The sequence below is a fragment of the Syngnathoides biaculeatus genome, chromosome 2 (assembly GCF_019802595.1).
Source record: "Syngnathoides biaculeatus isolate LvHL_M chromosome 2, ASM1980259v1, whole genome shotgun sequence".
NCBI lineage: Eukaryota > Metazoa > Chordata > Actinopteri > Syngnathiformes > Syngnathidae > Syngnathoides > Syngnathoides biaculeatus.
In genome coordinates, this window is record NC_084641.1 from 13,648,239 (window position 1) to 13,667,736 (window position 19,498).

The following is a 19,498-nucleotide window of genomic DNA, read 5'->3' on the forward strand; positions in this document are numbered from 1 at the left end:
TCAATCACAACAGTCGGGATTTACTCCAGAGCTAGCGCCTTGTGGGAGTACATTGGCGATGACTACAATTTCAGAATCGTGTGCCAACTAAACACTTGTCAGTGAACTCAATACTGTACTTCAGACGCTGTGTAACTCAAGCTGGCCACGTATGAGGCTCCACAAGTGGCCAGTGACATGCTGTATACAGTCACAAGTTGTCTTCAGATATCAGGGGCTTGCTGTACTACACTACACAAATGACACTGAACTGGGGGAAGGAGCCAAATGACAAGATAACATTTACTGGGGAAGCAATCTGATTACTACAGTGACCAAAAATAAGATTTAAATATTTAATCACACATTTATGTGACTGCCGATAACATTTTAAAAGTAGGAAGCAGGTACACTTCACATGCATTAAAACAAACGTTACAGAAGTAAAACCGTGTGGAGGCTGTTAAAAACAAGTCTATCAGCAGTTGAACTTTTTACCTCGTTGCGGTCCATAATGACTCATTAAGTTGGATGGAGAAGCATCTGGCAGTGATAGCTTGACTTCTGTGGTTGGATGATGGGGCGGGGGGGGGGTGATAATTCAAGGTTCAAGACTCCGATTTGCCCTCACATGTCAATCAGATATCATGTACCAAAGTTATCGTCTCGATTTCTCTTCTGCTCCATCATTGCTGTTGAGGATATGAAACATGACGGTCAATGCAGTTTAGAAATCTGAGATCCTTGTGAGAGAGGACTAGATCCAATGCAAAGATGGAAAGCAGATTAAGATGAACCATGTCAGATCTACTGAAATACTGTGGTAAGGATACATAGAGAGTCAAGTGATAAGGGTGGTGATAAAGCCAATATGTTTTGAAAATCCTCATTCATAATGTACTTGAACCAATATGGGGTTAAATAGTGTTATTTTCAAAATGTCTGAAGAGGGCGAGTCGAGAAACCAGGCTTTTTTTTTTTTTTTTGTAGCAGCAGAACACCACCACTTGCATTCCTTTTGCCCACACAAGCACGGCCAATATGTTTCTCAGCCAATTTTTTTTTTAAAAAACAGCACATCGCTGCGTTCAGTTGTATTTAGTTCTGTACACGTATTCGGAGGTAAGTAGCCGGTTAGCAAAAACTGCAATGCGACTTCCAAAGTTTGCACCCTGAGCTAGCGCTAACCCAGCTAACCCGGAGAATCCTCAGTGGAGTCGCTCGAGTGACGGCCGGGGGGACACATAACTCATAAAGAGGATACAAAACTCCTTAATTGTCTAGCAAGCTGCCGATAAAGGTTCTACTCACCCCTGAGTGACAATAATTCCTAGTTGAGCAAACGGTTGACGACAAGCGAAGCCAGCTGGCTTCCACGAGCACCTTGGCAACGGAGCGTACCATTACATTACGAGGGGGAGTACATCGGTTTGGAGGCGGACGCCCCAGTGAAGAAAAGGGGAAAACAGAACTTGACTTTGCATAAAATACTGAGTGACTCAAAAGTACAGGTTTCTTTTAACAGATTACAACACATCAATTACAATTTAATGAAATTACATACATAAATAAATCGTTCAACAGAAGCCTGTAAATGAAACTATTGTTCTCAAATTGATGGTAGGACTTCGCCAGGCTGGTTGAGAGTGGGATCATGTAACTCAAACACTAGGGTACCATGGCACAGAGTATCAGAACTGCCTCGGGAAATTATCCATGCAGCCATTATCTGAGCCGGTTATCCCCACAAGTTCGCGGGGGTACACCCTGAACCGGTTGTCAGACAATCAACCAGTCGCACTCACAATCGCGCCTACAGACAATTTAAAGTCAAATGCGTGTTTTTGGGATGAGGGAGGAAACTGAACTGACCGGAGAAAATCGACGCAAACGCCACACAGCCGGGGCTGGGATTTGAACCTATGGCCCACACACGCTGTACCCAGTCCCCTCACCATGGCGCCGGGAAATTATCTACTTTCACACCAAATTGTATTCATTAATTGCAAGTATATCTATGTTCATCAATATAAAAAGCAGTATGATAGTGACAGGCAGAACAATGGACTGCTTTTTTTCAATAGATGGCTGAAGTTACAATAAACCTTTTGCTACTCATAAAAAAGATTAATAGTTCCGTGTTCAATTAAATAGGCACAGTAGTTTGAGTGAGTCTGGACGAGATTTTGTTTTTTTTTTTTTTCTTTTGTGAGTTTTTTTTTTTGTTCCATGATGTGCCGTGAGTTTTCGAAATAAATTGTGAATCACAAACGATATTAGCAATATGACAATTGGCATCGTTCAAAAATATAGTGCAATTATGACTTCACAAAACTGTACTCTGTCCTCTGAATTTGCCGTGTACAAACGTACAAATGTAGGTTACGTCGTAAAACCATAAGACCTCTCATCCACGCCAAAGTAATGGCATCACCGCCAGAGGGTGACAAAGTGCCATGTTTTTCATGCACTGAACACAGCGTTCCTGCTGCCTGCCTGCACGTGACCAGTACGTGCAGTTGAGTATTCAGCACACCCACGTCTACCATGCACAAATGTGTGTACTCATTTCACACGCAATCTTCTAAATCAGTCTTCCACAATATGCGGGTCACAAAATTGCTGTAAAGGATCGACATTTTAACGTGCATTTTTGTTTTGATTTGGGTCATTTGCACATTGATTTAACTTTTGTGTTCGTTTTCTTTTATTTCAGATAAATTCCCATAAACACACTGTGTTGATAAATTTATTTGATATTTTTAATAGATTTTTTTATTATTAATGTCTTGTTATTATATTTATTATTTATTTGAATGAATGAAAATCAAATATTTTCTTTAATGTAATTTAATACATCATATTGCTCCTCAGGTTCTTAATAGCGTCCCCTGAAGTTCAAGGGGACATTTGTGATATATATTTTTAAAGAAACCACCCTGCCTGAGGAAGAACAACTTATCAACCACGGTAGACATGAATGACAAAGTGTCAGTTATTTAACACTCACTCTCGGGCACGCTCCTATCACTGGCACACCCTAATATCCTCAAACTGACCCGTTTTCTGGACCTTTCCTAACTAGTTTGGAATGTCCCCTCTGGTAAATTAAAAAATACAAATGCCCATTCTTCATTTGCTAACAGCTGAGAAAGATTAGCAAAAGGAAGCAGACTAAATTGACGTCAAGGTAATGAGAGCATTCATTGGTGAAGAGAGGATAAAAACCACAAACGTACCCCTAAGTGTTCTTTGGAACATGCTGTAAATAAATATATCCCTCTATAATTATAAGATGGCATGGATGCATTTTTAAAATGCTATGTCAAAAAAAAAAAAGATTAGCTTAGTCTTTTCAAAACGTGGGTGCACAAAATTTGGTGAGTTGTTAACCACTGCTCTAAATAATCAGTAGTTGTCTCAACATGTAAATTAACCATCATCCACTCTCTATGGACAGTATCATAAATCATCTCTTGTGTTTTTTTCCCCCTGTGTGTCATGTCTACATGCTGCCAGGGTGTGTCCCGTTCTAGTCTGTTTTTAGGTAGGAGGAGGGTGGGTGGGGGTTAGAGTTGTTCTGTGGTGTACATTGAGGCGGAGAAAAAGGGAGCTCTGTTTTGCTCAGAGGAAATGGGCGTTTATCTTGGAAAGTTTGGATGGAGTGAGTGGGAAAAAGAAAAAGGGGTATGGCAAGCCCAGAAAGGACGACGGCAAATCACAGCAGTGAGGCTACTCCTGGGGTCCGATTGAGAGCAAGAGCAATCATCAGGGTAAGGAGACCATTTTTGGGGGGGCTGTTTATGGAATGCTTTTGGAATGATTTCATGTCACGTTGACTCTCTTAATTAAATAAAAGCCACTGTTGCTACTTTTGTTGCGATGCGCTGTATCATTAAATTTCCAATGTCTGCTCTCTATTAAATTGCAGTAAACTTTAATAATCATAAAAAGTTCTCCATTTTTATTTCTTACAAGGATGTTTCATTCCATTACTTTTTTCTGTCCATCTTAGCCAAATGATTACGATACCTTCCATTCCTCCTCCTTTGATGGATGAAATTAGTGTAATGACATAATTTCACCCACCACCCACTCAGAGGGGCCTCTCCTATGATAATGATCTGCACAAACCATTTCATGCAGTCAAAAATTCTCTCTTTTTCTATTTTGTCTTGTGAGTATACTGCACATCTTCGTCCAGGTTTAATCGCACTCAAATGTGCGAGGAATTGCCGTCTGTTTACCCTCCGTAATGTAAAACCCTCATCATCTCAGTTGGGGTGGAGGGGTAAACAGGGTAAACACGTGCAGATTCCCATTGGCCCTGGCACAGGTTGGCTTTACGAGCTCACCTCATACGCCGCAGCAATGAGTGGTTGCAATGTTTCCAGTGTAGATCGTCACAACAACTTTATTTTATCCTCACTTTTTCCAAAACAGGAAACTCCCCAAACACTGCTAAATTTTTTTCATACAGGTGTATGCTGAGTGGCGTGGCCCGATTGCGTATATCTGGTGGTCCTCACTGAAACTGTGTTGTCTGCAGAATAAACGACAACAACAAAAACAAGATGGCCTTCCTGCTTCTGTTTGTGACTCTGCTGCATCTCATCACCTTGGCAATGCTGTTCATCTCTACCATGGAGAAGGTAGGTGGTAGGTTGGTGGTCAGCGAGTGCCAACGGACCAAGTTGAGTAAAACCCACCAAACTTTTCTCTATCAAAGTCCTGGTGGGTGTGGGACGGGTTAGAGAACTCTGACCTGTGGTACAACTGTAGGTATGAGAACTCCTCAGGAACTTGGTTGTGTGCTTCCTCCAAAGAAACGGGTAAGAACACCTTTTTCTAAATTGACCTTTTACATTAAAAAGTGGTCCACGTAAAAGTCAAAACTCGTTTGTGTCTCTTAGAGTGGCTTCATGCAGTTCAGGTCTTGATGGTCCTCTCAGTGGTATTCTCGTCTGTCTCCTTCCTTGTCTTCCTGGGGCAACTTTTCACCATGTCTAAGGGTGGACTCTTCTACTTCACTGGACTGTGTCAGGTCTTTGCAGGTAAATGTGGATGGATGACATAATCCATGGAAAAATCATGCGTTCATTTCAAATGGAATGCGCCACATGCACAAAGTGGACAGCAATGAAAAATATTTCAATGCAAACAGCACATGGGAACCAAAGTGCTCAACAGCAGTAAAATAAGAATGTGAGTTCACGCCACCTTTGCGGGGATTGAATGACAATAAATAGAGTAAAGCGGTGATAAATAAAATGTAATACAAGCATGTGGTACAGACCAGAGGAATGTGGTGTCCTAGAAGCAAAAAGCTGTGATAAATGGCATTTAAAGGGGAATTCCACGGGTTTGCACAATGTATCCAATAGGTCATGTAATATGTACTTTATTTTGACAATGTTTGACAAGATTTTTATCGACAACTACGAATTTTCAGGGGCGCTGCCATTTTCCCGAGTCACGTGACCTTTGTGAGCGGATGTGTCGTGTTACGTGGGGTTCCAAACGCTCAATTACATTCCAGAGAAGTATTCCTCCGTCTTCCCGATCAACTGAGCGGCAGCGGTCGCTCACACGAGCCCCAGAGCTGTGCCTCTCACGGGTGTGTATGGAAGTATTCCTCCATCTTCCCGATCAACCGATACTGCTGTTTCTTCATCAGATGAGGATAAATCCAATAAATCAGCGGCAGGCATAATGGTGTCCCATGTAATCCAACATTCGGAACCCCACGTAACACGTCACATCTGCACACGTAGGTCACGTGACTCGCGAAAATGACAGCGCCCCTGAAAATTTTTAATTATCAATAAAAATCTTCTCAAACACTATTAAATGAGAGAGGATTGAACATCACATTGTCAAAATAGAGTACATGTTGCGTGAACTATTGGATACATTGTTCATGCCAAGCACCGGAATTCCCGTTTAAGTACTCGATGTACCGATAAAGGAGCACTTGGGGAAATTTTCTTTCCTGGGCTTAGATACTATATGAATATGGGCAATGCATCTGTGACTTATTTCAATTGAGCAATGTACAGTCGAGAGGAGTAGAGCAATACCTCTATGTTTTGTGTTGAATTATCGGGGGGTGTTGATGGCTGTTTGCAATACGCAGCTTCAGTGTGTACAAGTCAAGTTACTAAGTACAGCACTACTACCTTCACCTGAAATATTGAGAGATTTCAGAAATGGCACTTCCCAGGAAGGGCGAGCGAGAGACAGAAAATATATGTACTTTACCGTATGTCATTTTTCAGGCTTGACGGCCTTGTCTGCTGCACTCATCTACACATTACACAAGAAGGAAATCCTCCAGGACAGCAGAGAAGTGACTTCGGGACACTTTGGCTACTGCTTCATCCTGGCTTGGGTGTGTGTGCCTCTCCTGCTGTGCAGTGGCATCATTTACGTCCACTTGCGCAAGAAAGAGTGAGCGTGCAACACATCCGAGCGTCATGGAAAATATTGATAGGCTGGCCACAAATTTGTCATTTTTGCTCTCTGTGCTTTGGTCAATGGAATTTTTTTTCCTCTAATGTAAACACACAATCATAACAAAAGAGTATTTTTTTAAACCTCAACATTTACTCTTAAACTATAAATACTGTATTTTTTATGACTCTTTTCCTTCCATGAGCAGATACCAGTGTGAAAGTTCCCATCATGTAGCAGAAACTTCAGACTGATGCATGCAAATGTCTATTTTTGTACCTGCAGAGTTTGTATTGTAGTAATAAATGTCACTCAACGAGAAAATGTATAGCAGTGCTTTCTTTCGCGAACGTATTACAGGTTACAATCGAAATACTTTAAGCCCCCCAAAATATCTAAACTATAGTCACAAACAAAATTTTTGATAGAACGACAACAAAGGCACGGTGTTCAGCTGTAAACGTGTTGGCTTCGCAGTTCTAAAGTCCAGGGTTCGATCCCGGCCTCGCCTGTGTGGTGTTTGCATGTTCTCCCCATGCCTGCGTGGGTTTTCTCCAGGCACTCCGGTTTCCTCCCACATCCCAAAAACACAACACACTAAATTGCCCATAGGTGTGATTGTGAGTGCAGCTGTATGTCTCTATGTGCCCTACGATTGGCTGGCAACCAGTTCAGGGTGTACCCCGCCTCCTGCCCGTTGACAGCTGGAATAGGCTCCAGCACTCCCTGCGACGCTTGTGAGGATAAGCAGCAAAAGAAATGGATGGATGGATGACAACAAAGAATACTTTATATTAACGCATAGAATTAGTAGACAAGAAAGCTGGTATTCATTGTCAGACACCATACAATTATATATATATAGTATGTCAGCTATATGTATAAGTTTAAAACAATAAAAAAATGATATTTATACAATTACTAACACAAATTAGAAGAAAATAAGATGATGAAGGAAGAAGAACACGTATTGTTGCACAGGTATCGCTAATTTGTAGTCGATGAAAAACTAGATGTAGTAGTAATGGTTAGTACAAGAATAAATTAGGAGCAGCAGGAGCAGCAGAAGAAAGGAACGAGGCAAACCGTGACACTAGTGTGATGGACAGTGTTGATCGTTACCATGACGACCTCGGACAACGCGTCTACTGGTGGTCTGTTCAAATACACAACAAAGAACACGCGGCGTGTTGTGACGTCACACGCGTGAGAGCGTTTTGCAATGTATGAAGCAGGTGAAGGCGATAAAATCCACCCATCCGCCCATTTTTTGAGCCGCTTATCCTCGCAAGGGTCGCAGGGGTGTTGGTGCCCATCCCAGTCCAGAGTGTAGCTCGCCTGCGTGCGCCTGTGTTAGTGGCCCCCTGAACGCAGCATGGAGTCCAAACCGCAAGACGACCTCCCAACGACGGAGATCATCCCTCTAGCCTTGCCCAAAGGGACCGAAAAGTTGTGTGAACTGTGTCAAAAACGAGCATACTTGCAGTGCGCCAGGTGTCGAGTCACCTTTTACTGGTAAGACCAATCAACTCAAATGGAGTACAGGCAGTTTAGTAAAAAGTGCCGGGGGGGGGGGGGGTGCGCAAAGAACAACAACAAGAAAAGAACAAATATGGTGACTGAAAAGGACTGGTTCCAACTAGTGGATTATTACTTTAGAACACGGTTTCATGTATCTGACCTTTCCTGTGGCTATCAGTAATTTTATCAACTTTTTGAGGCGAAAGTGATTTTAAAAGCGAGTGGTTACAATGTTGATTATGTTTTTTTTTTTTTTTGCGCTGTATTTTTATCTTGGTAATCTTGTTGCTCTGGCTTCTGATTATAGTCACGAATAACGAAGATGATTACGCGCTCTAAAAGTACACGTAGTAATGTCGTGGAGTTGAAGTGAAAATGACCAGAAGTAGTTGTACATAAATTAAGACACTAGAGGGCAGTGCTGTCCAGCTGTAGACCATCCCGTCATGTGACAGCTCCAAAATCAAATTAGCACTTTTTTTTTTTTTGGTCTTATTCATGTGACTGCCACGTCGAGAATTTTGCTGGCCAACAATTGCACACCCTCCAATGGAATATTTTGACCCTTCAACCGTTCCATGAAAGTATGTGAAGACTTGCGAGGTCACGCAGTGCATCAAAGGATTGCGTCCGTTTAGTCTGCAATTCGAGTGTTGTGAAAATCTCCAAAATATTCCACCCTCCCGGGATGTAATAGTAGTCATTTGTCCGATCATTGCATCAGATTTTTTTTTTTCAAATCTTCAGTGTGGCGCCGTGGAGGACTTGATAGGAAAAAATAAACTTTGGGAGGGGAAAAAAAGTGCTTCACATCTGCTTTTGCTGCCAGTTGTTGGACTCCCTTCCAGTACGTCCTCATTAACCCTTTGATGAACAAGAAGGTGGCAAAAGTTCTCAGACACCGAAGCTGTGCAATGGTCGTTGAAAAAGATAAAAAGGAAGTAGAAGAGAGCAGTAGGAAGAAGAGTACAAAGTGCATATAGCTGTAAAAGTACTCAAGTAAAATACAGAACACATACTTCGAATACAACTTGGGTGCAGTTCCCACTTCTGCATAATATTGCTATTATTTCAATGTGATAACTGGTGGTCACCAGATTCATCAGTATTTATTAGGAAGCCTAACAGGTTTGAAGACATGTAGCTTTAGTGCCTCTTCCTCACTCCATACACACGGCCATGGTGGTGAAATGCTTTACAGCTGAGCATTGTTTTTATATTTAGCCTGGAAATGGCAAAGCTGAAATGACTTTTCCATTTTATAGGTCCCTTGGCTTCATCAGTATTGCAAACTTTCAGTCTTTTCAATTCCAAATCTTGACCCGCCGAAAGAGTCAATGCTGAGTTTACATAAAGTCCGTTCCGTACCACAGATGGATACCAGCTGTACAGTCTTGAGTCAAGAAATTCTACTTTTTCAAAGATAGTATTCAGTTTTGACTAGGACTGTTATGAATTTATCTGTGTTTTCTGTTGCTGTTGTATTTTGCCGTATACTACGTCATCCTTATGTTTCTAATAGTTGGATTACCTTGAAAGGCAAACTCTCAAAAACAATTCTTTGTGACATGGCACAGTTCTGCGCCATTCTAAACACATTGTTTAAGTTATCATTGTGGAGGCAGATGAAGAGTTACTTTTGGATATGATGTGGCCAAAGTATTTTGCCTGCTGGCTTCTTCTGAGACCGCAGCCCGTGTGTTCCTCCAGCGGAAAGAAATACAAGACGCCAGGACGAGTTGCATCAGTCTGAAGAAAATTACAGCAGCCGTTCAGCAGAAGCATACAATTTAGTAAGATCATACTTCTGAAAATGACTCGGTGACTCACAAGCAGCAAAACTGACTTTTTTAATAGCTTGTGAGAGAATCTTTTCATCCTCCACCAAGTGTGGAACTAAACTGTTAGAAGGTAATCTTTTGTTATCGTGGCCATTTCTGAAAATGTGTCGACCCACTGTTCTGTAACAGTTTGCTCCATGTGCCCTATACACACAGTGCAATATTTAAACTGCTGCCCCCCCAAGTGAAAATCAGTTTGCCACCTTTACGAGTGCTCACTTTTCCCTCAACTGTTTGCCTGTCTCTCCCCTCGCTCCATCCCGGTTGTCATGATAATGAATTTCGTACTGACCAATGGCTAGGTAGTTTCTGCGGAACAGTATACAGGTGCTGACCTCCTGCAACCTAAGGGCCAGCCTAAATACTGACTGATTGAACTGAGACATAGGGTGGGTAAAGTGTCCTAATAGTTCTTAATCCTTGGAATACCCATCCACGTTCCGAAATGCTTATCCTCATGAGGGTCGCGGGATTGTTGGAGCCAATCCCAGCTGTCAACGGGCAGGAAGTGGGGCACACCCTGAACTGGTTCCCAGCCAATCACAGGAATTGTGCAATTTAGAGTTTTCAATCAATCTACCATGCGTGTGTTTGGGATGTTGGGAGGAAACCGGAATACCCGGAGAAAATCCACGTAGGCACAGGGAGAATATGCAAACTCCGCACAGATGGGGCTGGGATTTGAACCCAGGTCCTCAGAATCGCTCTACCCAATCCATCCTTGGAATACATACAAACAAAAGATATGTGCTATTTATTAACATACCTGATCCTTTTTGTTATAATTGTGAAGAAAAAAAAACGTATACTTTTAAAGAGCCAAGAAGTGTTCACTCAAGTCAGATTGAAGTACACTTGGTTTGAAGTCATTTGAAAAGAGTTAAGGACTTTGCCAAGCCCTAACCTGCCGGTCTTCTCTCCTGGTTTTGTTTCCCCTCCAGTGATGCGGAGCACCAGCAATCCGACTGGATCGGAATCCACAAGAGGATTTGCCAGTTGCTCATCCCCATTCGTACCCCGTCTCTCTTTAGTATGCAGCGGGCCGGCCGCATTGAAAACCTCCTCAAAACGGTAACAAACTCCTTGGAATGCGATCTGATGCCAGGTAAAAGTATTACATTCCTGGGCTATGAACGGTGTAGCGTTTCCTGCCAGAAATGAGTTTCCTGTTTTCCCCTGGAGGCTACCGTAATACAGTTGTAGAAATTAAAAAGCATGCATGCATACGCACACACACACTCAAACACACACGTGCACAAAATCGATTCTATGTACGCCTGCAAATAGATATTCATACTAAATAATTTTTTCCAGACTAAAACTGTCACCATCATAAAACATGTACAGTTGATATATGTTTTAGTCTAGAAAAAAATAATTTTTTGAATGAATATTTTTTTGCAGGTTCCACGGTTATTGAGAATTATTTTCCTGGGAAATGTTTTAAATAACATTTTGGCATTGTTGATCTTTATAAAATTATAAATAGAGTCCACTAATGTATGATGGACGCTTTTTATAGTTCTTTCTGATATTGCTAAGTCATACCACCAAATATAAGTTTGTACTACAACTGCGCTATGGGGCATACTTTCACTTTTGGTTGAGACAGAAAAGACGCGCAGCTTCCCACTTTTCTGACTGCGCCCATCCTGCCATCCACTTAATACTAAGATAATATCATTTGTGCATATTCTGGCCATTTGTGACCGTAAAGTGTGGGCGTGCCCGGCACATAGACGCATTCACACAAACAAAGAAATCAATCCAAAATAGTGCTCCACAAGGAAAGACTCCACGCAGGCATATGGGGGACATGGAAAATCCATAAAGACAAAGAGTTCACTCTCAGTTTCATCAGACTTGAGAATGTTGTTTGTCGCAGTCCAGTCCAGTCCAGTCTGGGGCCGTGCACTGAGGAAGGACGCCAACAGGGCAAAGACCTCATCTTGGCAGAGGGCTGCTTTGTCCCATGGAAACTTTCTCCCTTCTCCACAGAGATCACAGAGAATGTGCAGCCTTTTGGACTCAATCCTAGCCGGTCCTTGCCTTGTTCGTGTAGCGGCATTACGGTGATGATTTAAAGCTTCGGTGCACAGGGAATGCGCTGTCGATGATGCGTTGTTTAACAGCGTTTCATCTCTTAGTATGTATAGCTCTGTGGGCCACAATGTTACTCTGTTCATCTACTGCTTATCCTGCAAGTTTTTTTTTTGCAAAAAGAGATAATGAATGGATGTGGTAACATTGACAACAAGGTTATATTGGCTGCCTGCCCAAAGCTTGTTCCGTTCATAACTACTGTACGGTGACAGCGAAGGGTGAGTTATTTTGCTCTGTATGCATCCATGAGTTACACTTCTCCGGTTCACTGCCTTCTTCAGTAACATTAAATCCTCCATAGCGTACTGCAAAGCTCGTCTACATGTAGTCGACTCAGTTCTGTATAGCCCCTTTAACACTGTGAACTAATGATCCTCCAGCAAGCCTTTGACACAAACCGATAATCTGAATCTGCTGCTGATGCCATACCCATGCAACCAGGCTTCACCTCCCGCAAAAGCAACCCATAAAGTGAAATTCAGAGATTGATAGAAGACTCAGAAAGTATGTAGTATTTCAGTGTGGGTGCCAGTGCGACTGCATATTAGTACAAGTGAATATCATTATATTTCCTGAAGTATGAAAAGACATGTGAGGTGTTTTGGAATGAACTAAAATCTGAGGAAAACCACAATTCCTGTAAAAAAAAAAAAAAAAAAAAGTCTGAAAAAGCAATCATTGCCGTATAATCATTCCAAATGGACTTGGCTCACTCTAGTTTTCAGAAGCTCCATTTTCCATCCATCATTTTCCATCAATCCATTTTCTTTTGCCGCTTATCCTCACAAGGGTCGCAGGGAGTGCTGGAGCCTATCCCAGCTGTCAACGGGCAGGAGGCGGAGTACACCCTGAACCGGTTGCCAGCCAATCTCAGGGCACGTGGAGACAGACAACAGTCACACTTTCAATCACACCTCGGGGCAATTTAGAGTGTCCAATTAACGTTGCATGTTTTGGGGATGTGAGAGGAAACTGGAGTGCCCAGAGAAAACCCACGCAGGCACAGGGAAAACACACAAACTCCACACGGGCAGGGCCGGGATTGAACCCGGGTCCTCAGAACTGTGAGGCCAATGCTCTTTGACCCTGGTGAGGATGTAAGTTTTAGCAAATAAACAGAAAAATGAATTGAATTGTCTTTTGTGCAGAAAGAGCTGATTGAGATTTGTAGATTGGTGGCGGAGAGCAAACTCTCTGAGGGGAAGCATCAGGAGGCTGTGCCCGCCGCCCAGTCCTGCCTGCGCTGTTCCATAGATGTGTACGGACCCAACACGGTCCAGCTGGTACCTGCTTACCTCCTGCTGGCTGATGCTAACATGGGTGAGGAGTGGTCCCCCTGCCTGTCCAGTGTCTTGTGCAGCACAACTGCATTTGTGTGATTGTGTCACGCAGGTATGGGTAATTTGGCCCTGGTAGCGGAGCTCCTGTCCCAAGCAGAGTGGGCGGTGTTGAAGAGTCCAGAATGCGGCTATGCAGTCCACCACCGGTTTCACAGGAGCATGGGCTGTCTCCACACAGCAACAGGACACTTTGAGGCAGCTCTTTTTCACTTTGCAAACGATGTGCGCGTCGTCATGAGTAAACTCAGTTTATACGCATTGTTCATAATTTCTTGTAATATTCACGACAACATCAAATGAGGTTTTCTCCCTGATATGTTTTCAGATATATTTTGCCAGTGAGGAGTTTGGTCTGGATAGCACAGTGACATGTGGAGGTTACTTCCTCATGGCTGATGTGTTTGTCAAACGAGGGGAGCCCTTGATTGTTCATTCCTTATACACAGAGGTGAAATATAACTCAGCAGCGATGCTTTTACCATGGTGATCATATTCTGCCAGTCTTATTTCTGCTCGGCCACATTCAAATGTCTCTCCTTAGGTGGCGGAGACTTGGCACTCTCATTTGACCAAACTCCTGGAGAGCCACATTCAAAATGTGCAAAAGAACACCGGCATCCCAGAGCCCTCCTTTGGTATGTCTTTTGATGTCAGCGATGTTCATATGAGTTTAGATACCATTTATTCACTCATGCCTGGGCACATAGTAACAAATAACCAATCGCACTCACAATCACACCTAGGGGCAATTTAGAGTCTCCAATGAACGCATGTTTTTGGGATGTGGAAGGAAATCGGAGAATTCCAGAATGCTACATTTGAGCTCTGTTTAAAAGTGGATGAGTGGTCTCCCTTGGGGTCTGAATTATGGCTGAGTAGCATTTGCATGTTCTCCCCGTGCTTTTGTGGGGTTTTTTTTTGGTTCTTACTTTCACTATCCCAACCCACACCCCCCACCCATAACATATTTTAGGTTCATCTGAGAATTTTTTTCCCATCATGACAAGTGTCAATGGTTTTTTCTCTATATTTACCCCATGACAGAGTTGGGACCAGTCCAGGGATTGCCCCGCTTCTCGCCCATTGTTGCTGGAATAGGTTCCATCGTACCTGCAGCCCCAATTATGATATGTGGTGTAGAAATAAATGTACTTTTAAAAATCAAAACTCTGTACTAAATATGAATTATATATTAAGAAAGAAACACTGCTTGTTGTGCAAAAGGGATAAAAACACATTTTACTTCCTCAATTTTGTGAATAACACTTAAAATTGGAACCATATGAAGTCAATCTATTCATCTTATCACGTCACAATAACAACGCTCGTCATGATAAAATAACTTCATTGACGTATTGCCGAAAAAGAAGGTCAACAGGTCTAATTTTATCTGAGCCGTCTGGCTGTGCAACCGGAAGGCTCAAGCTGAGCTTTACGACACGCACGCTGAGACCACCGCTGACACATCCTTGTTTGTGTAGTATCTGCGCTACAAGCCTCTATCACAGCTGCTGCCCTACATATGACGCTAAGCCCGTTAGCTGCCATATAATTTGCCAGAGGAGCTGTCACACTGGAGCAGGATTTCCTGATCAGCTCAAGATCCAAATAGATAAAACGATATGAAAGATATTTGGTGGATTGAAATATACCTACAAAATGTAATCTACGCCGTTTGTCCTCATTAGGGTCACCGGTGGGCTTGTGCCTCCCTCGGCTCATCTTCTGGGGAGATGCTGGGTGCATCCTCACCCACTTTTATTCAGTCAATTTTAGTGCACACACAAGTAAACAAACAACCACCGACACTGACGTGCTGTCCATTAATTTATTGTGCTTTCCCAAAATATAGTAATTGTTTCATACTATTGTCTTTTAAAGACCAACTCGACCAGACTGTGACTACTTTTTCAACTACTTTTTGGCGTTGATGTTCCTGTGTGGTGTTTGCATGTTCTCCCACTATTTATGCTGGGTTTCTCCCAGCACTCTGGTTTACCCCCATATTCCTAAAACATGCATTAAATTGTCCATGGAAACAAATTTGTGAGTGATTACTTGCTCATGTGTACTATACATTTCAAACCTTGGCTTCATTGTAGCAACCTTTCCATCTGTTTGATGGAATTGATCTGATTTAGCTTGGTCTTATTTTTTACATCACAAAAATCTGGTATTTGAACACGGGTATGTAGACTTTTTTTATAAGCACTCGAAGAGGTGGCACACACACACACACACACACACACACACACACACACACACACACACACACACACACACACACACACACACTGTCAGTGTCCTTTGAATGAATTGCAAGCACATCAGATAGTTTTAGTGAAGTGTTTCTTTATGGTCTTTGAACCAGATAAAGGTCAGCAAGTGGAAGTGGACAAGATGCTCAGGACCATTTTGGAGTTTGAGCAGGATGACACCCGGAAGGAGCCCGCCCAGTTGGCTCTGGTGGCCCACTCCCTGGCCATGCTCTCCTTCCTGGGTGGAGATGCCGCCAAGGTGAGTCACCTGCCAAGATTAGTGGGAATCAACTCGCAGCTAAGCAAACACAGTGACACAGTGGCCCATTTACCCGTGCGCATGCTTTACGTTTAGTCGGCCGTGTGGGATTATCTGTGATTGTTAAAGCTTCAAAGATGCAGCAGTGATTTAGTGGAAGATGCCCTGTGACCTACACGCTAAGTTCCATGTCTGTAAAAAAACAAACCAGCTCTTTGTGATAAGATGAAGCTCACTTATTCATTTAACAATATGGTATAATACTGGAGTAAAGAGAGATTTAAAAAAAAATGTTTTTATCTTCTACAGGCCATTACTTACATTTTGTTTGGTTGCATTAATCTCAAGTAGTCTCTGCCAGACCGTTCACACCTGGATAGATGCCAGCTGTACAAGTACAGCACTGACATATTTGTTGGCCATTCCCTACTTAGGTTTAGTACAATTTCCCTTAATTAGCAAAACTGCTGTTTTGAGAGTGTATGGGAATGTGAGGGTGCGGCCACTTAATTGGGATGTTGAACGGAGTGTTCGGCTCAAAAGGTTTAGCTGTTAAGGTTGCAAAGAGGGGCAAAATGGGTCAATTTCCGTGGGGAATTAAGATGTGGGATTTTGGCAATACCCCAAATTAGACTTATCATAAAATCTTCGTCATTAGTAGATGTCCATGCAAAATAGATTCCTCTCCTTGACCACATGCACACACCTAATAACACCTAAATTGCTCAACTTTTTTCACTTCACTGGAATGGTGGGGTATCTGAAGCTTGCTTCTACCTCAAATTTTGGCTCGCAACAGACAGCAAAAAATTCAACCAAGTGCGTTTCCAAAAACTAGAAAATTGGGGCAATTGTAAATCAGGGTAACACGGTACCTAAATCTGATTATTTATGTAAGATTGTGGAAAAAAATGTAAAAAGAATTCTAAGGTGGCACAGTGACTGACTGGTCTGTCTACCTTAAAGTTCTGAAGACCGGTGTTCAAATCCCGGGCCCGCCTGTGTGGAGTTTGCATGTTCTCCCCGTGCCTGCTTAGGTTTCCTTCGGGCACTTCGGTTTCATCGCACATCCCAAAAATATGCACGGTAGATTAATTGAAAACTTTAAACTGCCCATAGGTGCGAATGTGAGTGCAAATGGTTGGTTGGTTGTATGTGTCCTGCAATTGGCTGGCAAGCAGTTCAGGGTGTACCCCAACTCCATCTTGAAGATATCTTGGATAGGCTCCAGCACTCCTGTGACACTTGTGAGGATAAGTAGCTCACAAAAATGGATGGATAAAGCTATATTTGGATGGATACAGCTATATTTAAGATCGTAAGATCTAACCTATCAATTTATGCATAAATTCCCATTCATTCCCATGTAAAGTTTGTAACTTTGAAAAGTCTTGGAACGTTTTAATCGTATTAAACTGCTCAATTTTGTGGGTGTGTACAGGATAGAGGGGGTGCACACACACACACTCAGGATGTTGAAGGGGTGTCCGCCCTCGAAAACTTGCAGAATATAGCTTGCATGATTGAAGAAATACAGTAGTTTAATATAAATGAGCAGAAGTGTGCCACAGTCCTTCCAGTTTTCTCTCATTGCTTATCTGGACTGGTCTACTTAAAAAAACAAAAAAACAAACAAAAAAAGTGCCTCATTGAGCTGCTATAATGACCACTTTTCTTCTTCCAAGTCATAACGTATGATGATAACTTTGGTCCCAGGGAGACTTGGGACACCAAGGCCACATTGTGGCTCCTTTTGTGGGTTGCGGACGAGGGGCTGTCGTTTGAAAACTATCATACAGTGTAGTGAGAAGTGATGCAATAGGATTGAGAATTATCTTGTGATTTTTGCAGGATAGTGACCACCTCACAGAAGTTTGCAATCTACACCATTGTTTACCAATGTTTATTAGGTACATACAGTCATCCTTTAATTTCCAAGGGCTCCAGTTTACACATTTTCTGAGGTATGCGCTAGTTGGTCATTGAACTTTATGTTGCAAGTCAAATTTGATGTATGAGGGTGCTTCATATAGAGTATATGCTGTCGGCTCAAGGAATGAGACACACACACAAAAACAAAATGAAAACAAACAAAAAAAAAAACAGCACGGATGAGAGGGTCACACCTGCTAATCTGATTAACTCCAGGCTCCTGACGTCACTTACCAGGCTAAGACTCGTAAAGGCACACGTCAACAATGTGCGACCTTCTGCTTCAGTGCCTGACAAAACTAATTTCTCTACGTTCTCTTTTATTGTCTTATTTTGCAATTTTTCATTCTCCTTCTTTCCACACGTACCTGTGATCAGATTTTTCTGTTGTGAAACTCAATATGTACAGAGTTGTAAATGGAATTTTTACTTGAAGGATTATAATCATGGTAGTTAACTGGTTAGTACATCTGCCTCACAGTTCTGAGGACTGGGGTTCAAATCCCAGCCTCCCCTGCGTGGAGTTTGCATGTTCTCCCCGACCCTTCTTAGGTTTTCTCCATGCACTCCAGTTTCTCACGCATCCCAAAAAGATGCATGGTAGATTTTTTGAAGACTTTAAATTGCCCGTAGTTGTGAATGTGAGTGTGAATGATTGTTTATCTCTGCGCCCTATGATTGGCTAACGAGCTGTTCACGGTTGCGCCTTGGAGTCCTGAGGACTGGGGTTCAAATCCCGGGCCAACCTGTGTGGAGTTTGCATGTTCTTCCCGTCCCTGCATGGATTTTCCCCAGGCACTCCGGTTTTCCTCGCACATCCCCAAAACGTGCACTAATTAGAGACTCTAGATTGCCCTCGGTGTGATTGTGAGTGGGAGTGTTGTCTGTCTCCATGTGCTCTGTGATTGGCTGGCAACCATTTCAGTTTGTCGCCTGCCTCCTGCCCGTTGACAGCTGGGATTGGCTCCAGCACTCCTGTGACCTTCGTGAGGATAAGCGGCTCAAAAAATTGATGAATGGATGGTTTATATTCATGTGTATAATAACAACACGTAAGTAAGTTTCTTTCGGCTTGTCCCTTTCGGGGTCGCCACAGCGTGTCATCTCAGATGAACGCACATATATATTTGGCACAATTTTTACGCCGGATGCCCTTCCTGACGCAACCCTTCTCAGGGAGTGGAGGCCCCAGTGGGATACGAACCCACAACCCCTGGTTTACCAAACCAGTGCTCTAACCACTGAGCTACAGGGCCTTGTATAATAACAACACGAATTACATAAATAAAATAGCTGAGCAGGTCATTCTGACCAAAAGGCAAAAAAGTGGGCTGAGTAAAGCAGGCCGGATCAGATTGCAGCTGTTATTATACAAGTCAGCTTTCTCTCTTTCCAGAGTGTTTCAGCTGCTTTTGCATGTCTTTGTTTCCGCTGTGTTGGGTGCGTTTCTGCGTGTGTGTGTGTGTGTGTCAGGGACTGGGATTTGGACGCATGGCGCTGGAAGCGAGCCTGTTGATACCACATCATGACTTGACAGAGCCCATCCAGGCCCTGCTGCAGCTGCTGAGTAAAGACCCACAGCTGACATCCGCCTAACCCTCCCCACAGGGTTGGGCAGAAGATTGTCCGTTGGTCACGTACAACCCACTCTCTTCTTTCATCCGACCCCTGCAAATAGACTTTGTCAAGAGTCGTATTTGTTCCGTTGATTCAGCGGTTTCTCCCCAAAACATTGTTTAGTTAGCTCGTATTTAAGAATTTTATATTCCTTTATCTCATTAAATAATTGATTTGTTAACATAAATATTAGTG

General features: G+C 42.7%; 3 protein-coding genes across 7 annotated transcripts in view; 2 read left to right on the plus strand and 1 right to left on the minus strand.

The window, feature by feature from the left end:
• The window catches only part of ccdc30 (coiled-coil domain containing 30), a 34,679-nt gene extending 33,292 nt beyond the window's left edge, over positions 1-1,387 (minus strand). For all 3 annotated transcript variants that reach the window (XR_009797085.1, XM_061834709.1, XM_061834703.1), the window contains exons 1-2: positions 1,291-1,387; positions 478-671 (exon numbers count right to left, since the gene is read on the minus strand). Coding sequence is in view for 2 of the 3 variants with exons in the window: in XM_061834709.1 (XP_061690693.1) it covers positions 478-492 (15 nt within the window). In the remaining variant the exon portion in view is untranslated. The remainder of the gene's footprint in view (positions 1-477; positions 672-1,290) is intronic.
• LOC133508595 (epithelial membrane protein 3-like) lies at positions 687-6,738 on the plus strand. Of its 2 annotated transcripts, none has more exons than XM_061834825.1 (5): positions 687-802; positions 4,529-4,631; positions 4,709-4,811; positions 4,893-5,033; positions 6,258-6,738. In XM_061834825.1, the coding sequence occupies exons 2-5, from the start codon at positions 4,554-4,556 to the stop codon at positions 6,431-6,433; spliced, it is 498 nt and encodes a 165-aa protein (XP_061690809.1). In that variant the 5' UTR covers positions 687-802; positions 4,529-4,553; the 3' UTR covers positions 6,434-6,738. The 2 variants fall into 2 exon arrangements, with proteins under 2 accessions (XP_061690809.1, XP_061690799.1); XM_061834815.1 differs by lacking the exon at positions 687-802 and adding an exon at positions 3,603-3,752.
• A 941-nt stretch (positions 6,739-7,679) lies between these two features.
• zmynd12 (zinc finger, MYND-type containing 12) overlaps positions 7,680-19,498 on the plus strand; it is a 34,750-nt gene continuing 22,931 nt past the window's right edge. The window contains exons 1-8 of one of the 2 annotated variants that reach the window (XM_061834848.1): positions 7,680-7,947; positions 10,736-10,865; positions 13,046-13,217; positions 13,290-13,459; positions 13,563-13,685; positions 13,779-13,872; positions 15,609-15,754; positions 19,160-19,425. In XM_061834848.1, coding sequence (XP_061690832.1) covers positions 7,808-7,947; positions 10,736-10,865; positions 13,046-13,217; positions 13,290-13,459; positions 13,563-13,685; positions 13,779-13,872; positions 15,609-15,754; positions 19,160-19,282 — 1,098 coding nt within the window. In that variant the 5' untranslated portion in view covers positions 7,680-7,807 and the 3' untranslated portion in view covers positions 19,283-19,425. Of the gene's footprint in view, positions 7,948-10,735; positions 10,866-13,045; positions 13,218-13,289; positions 13,460-13,562; positions 13,686-13,778; positions 13,873-15,608; positions 15,755-19,159; positions 19,426-19,498 lie in introns of those variants that run through there. The other variant, XM_061834855.1, reaches the window with a different exon arrangement.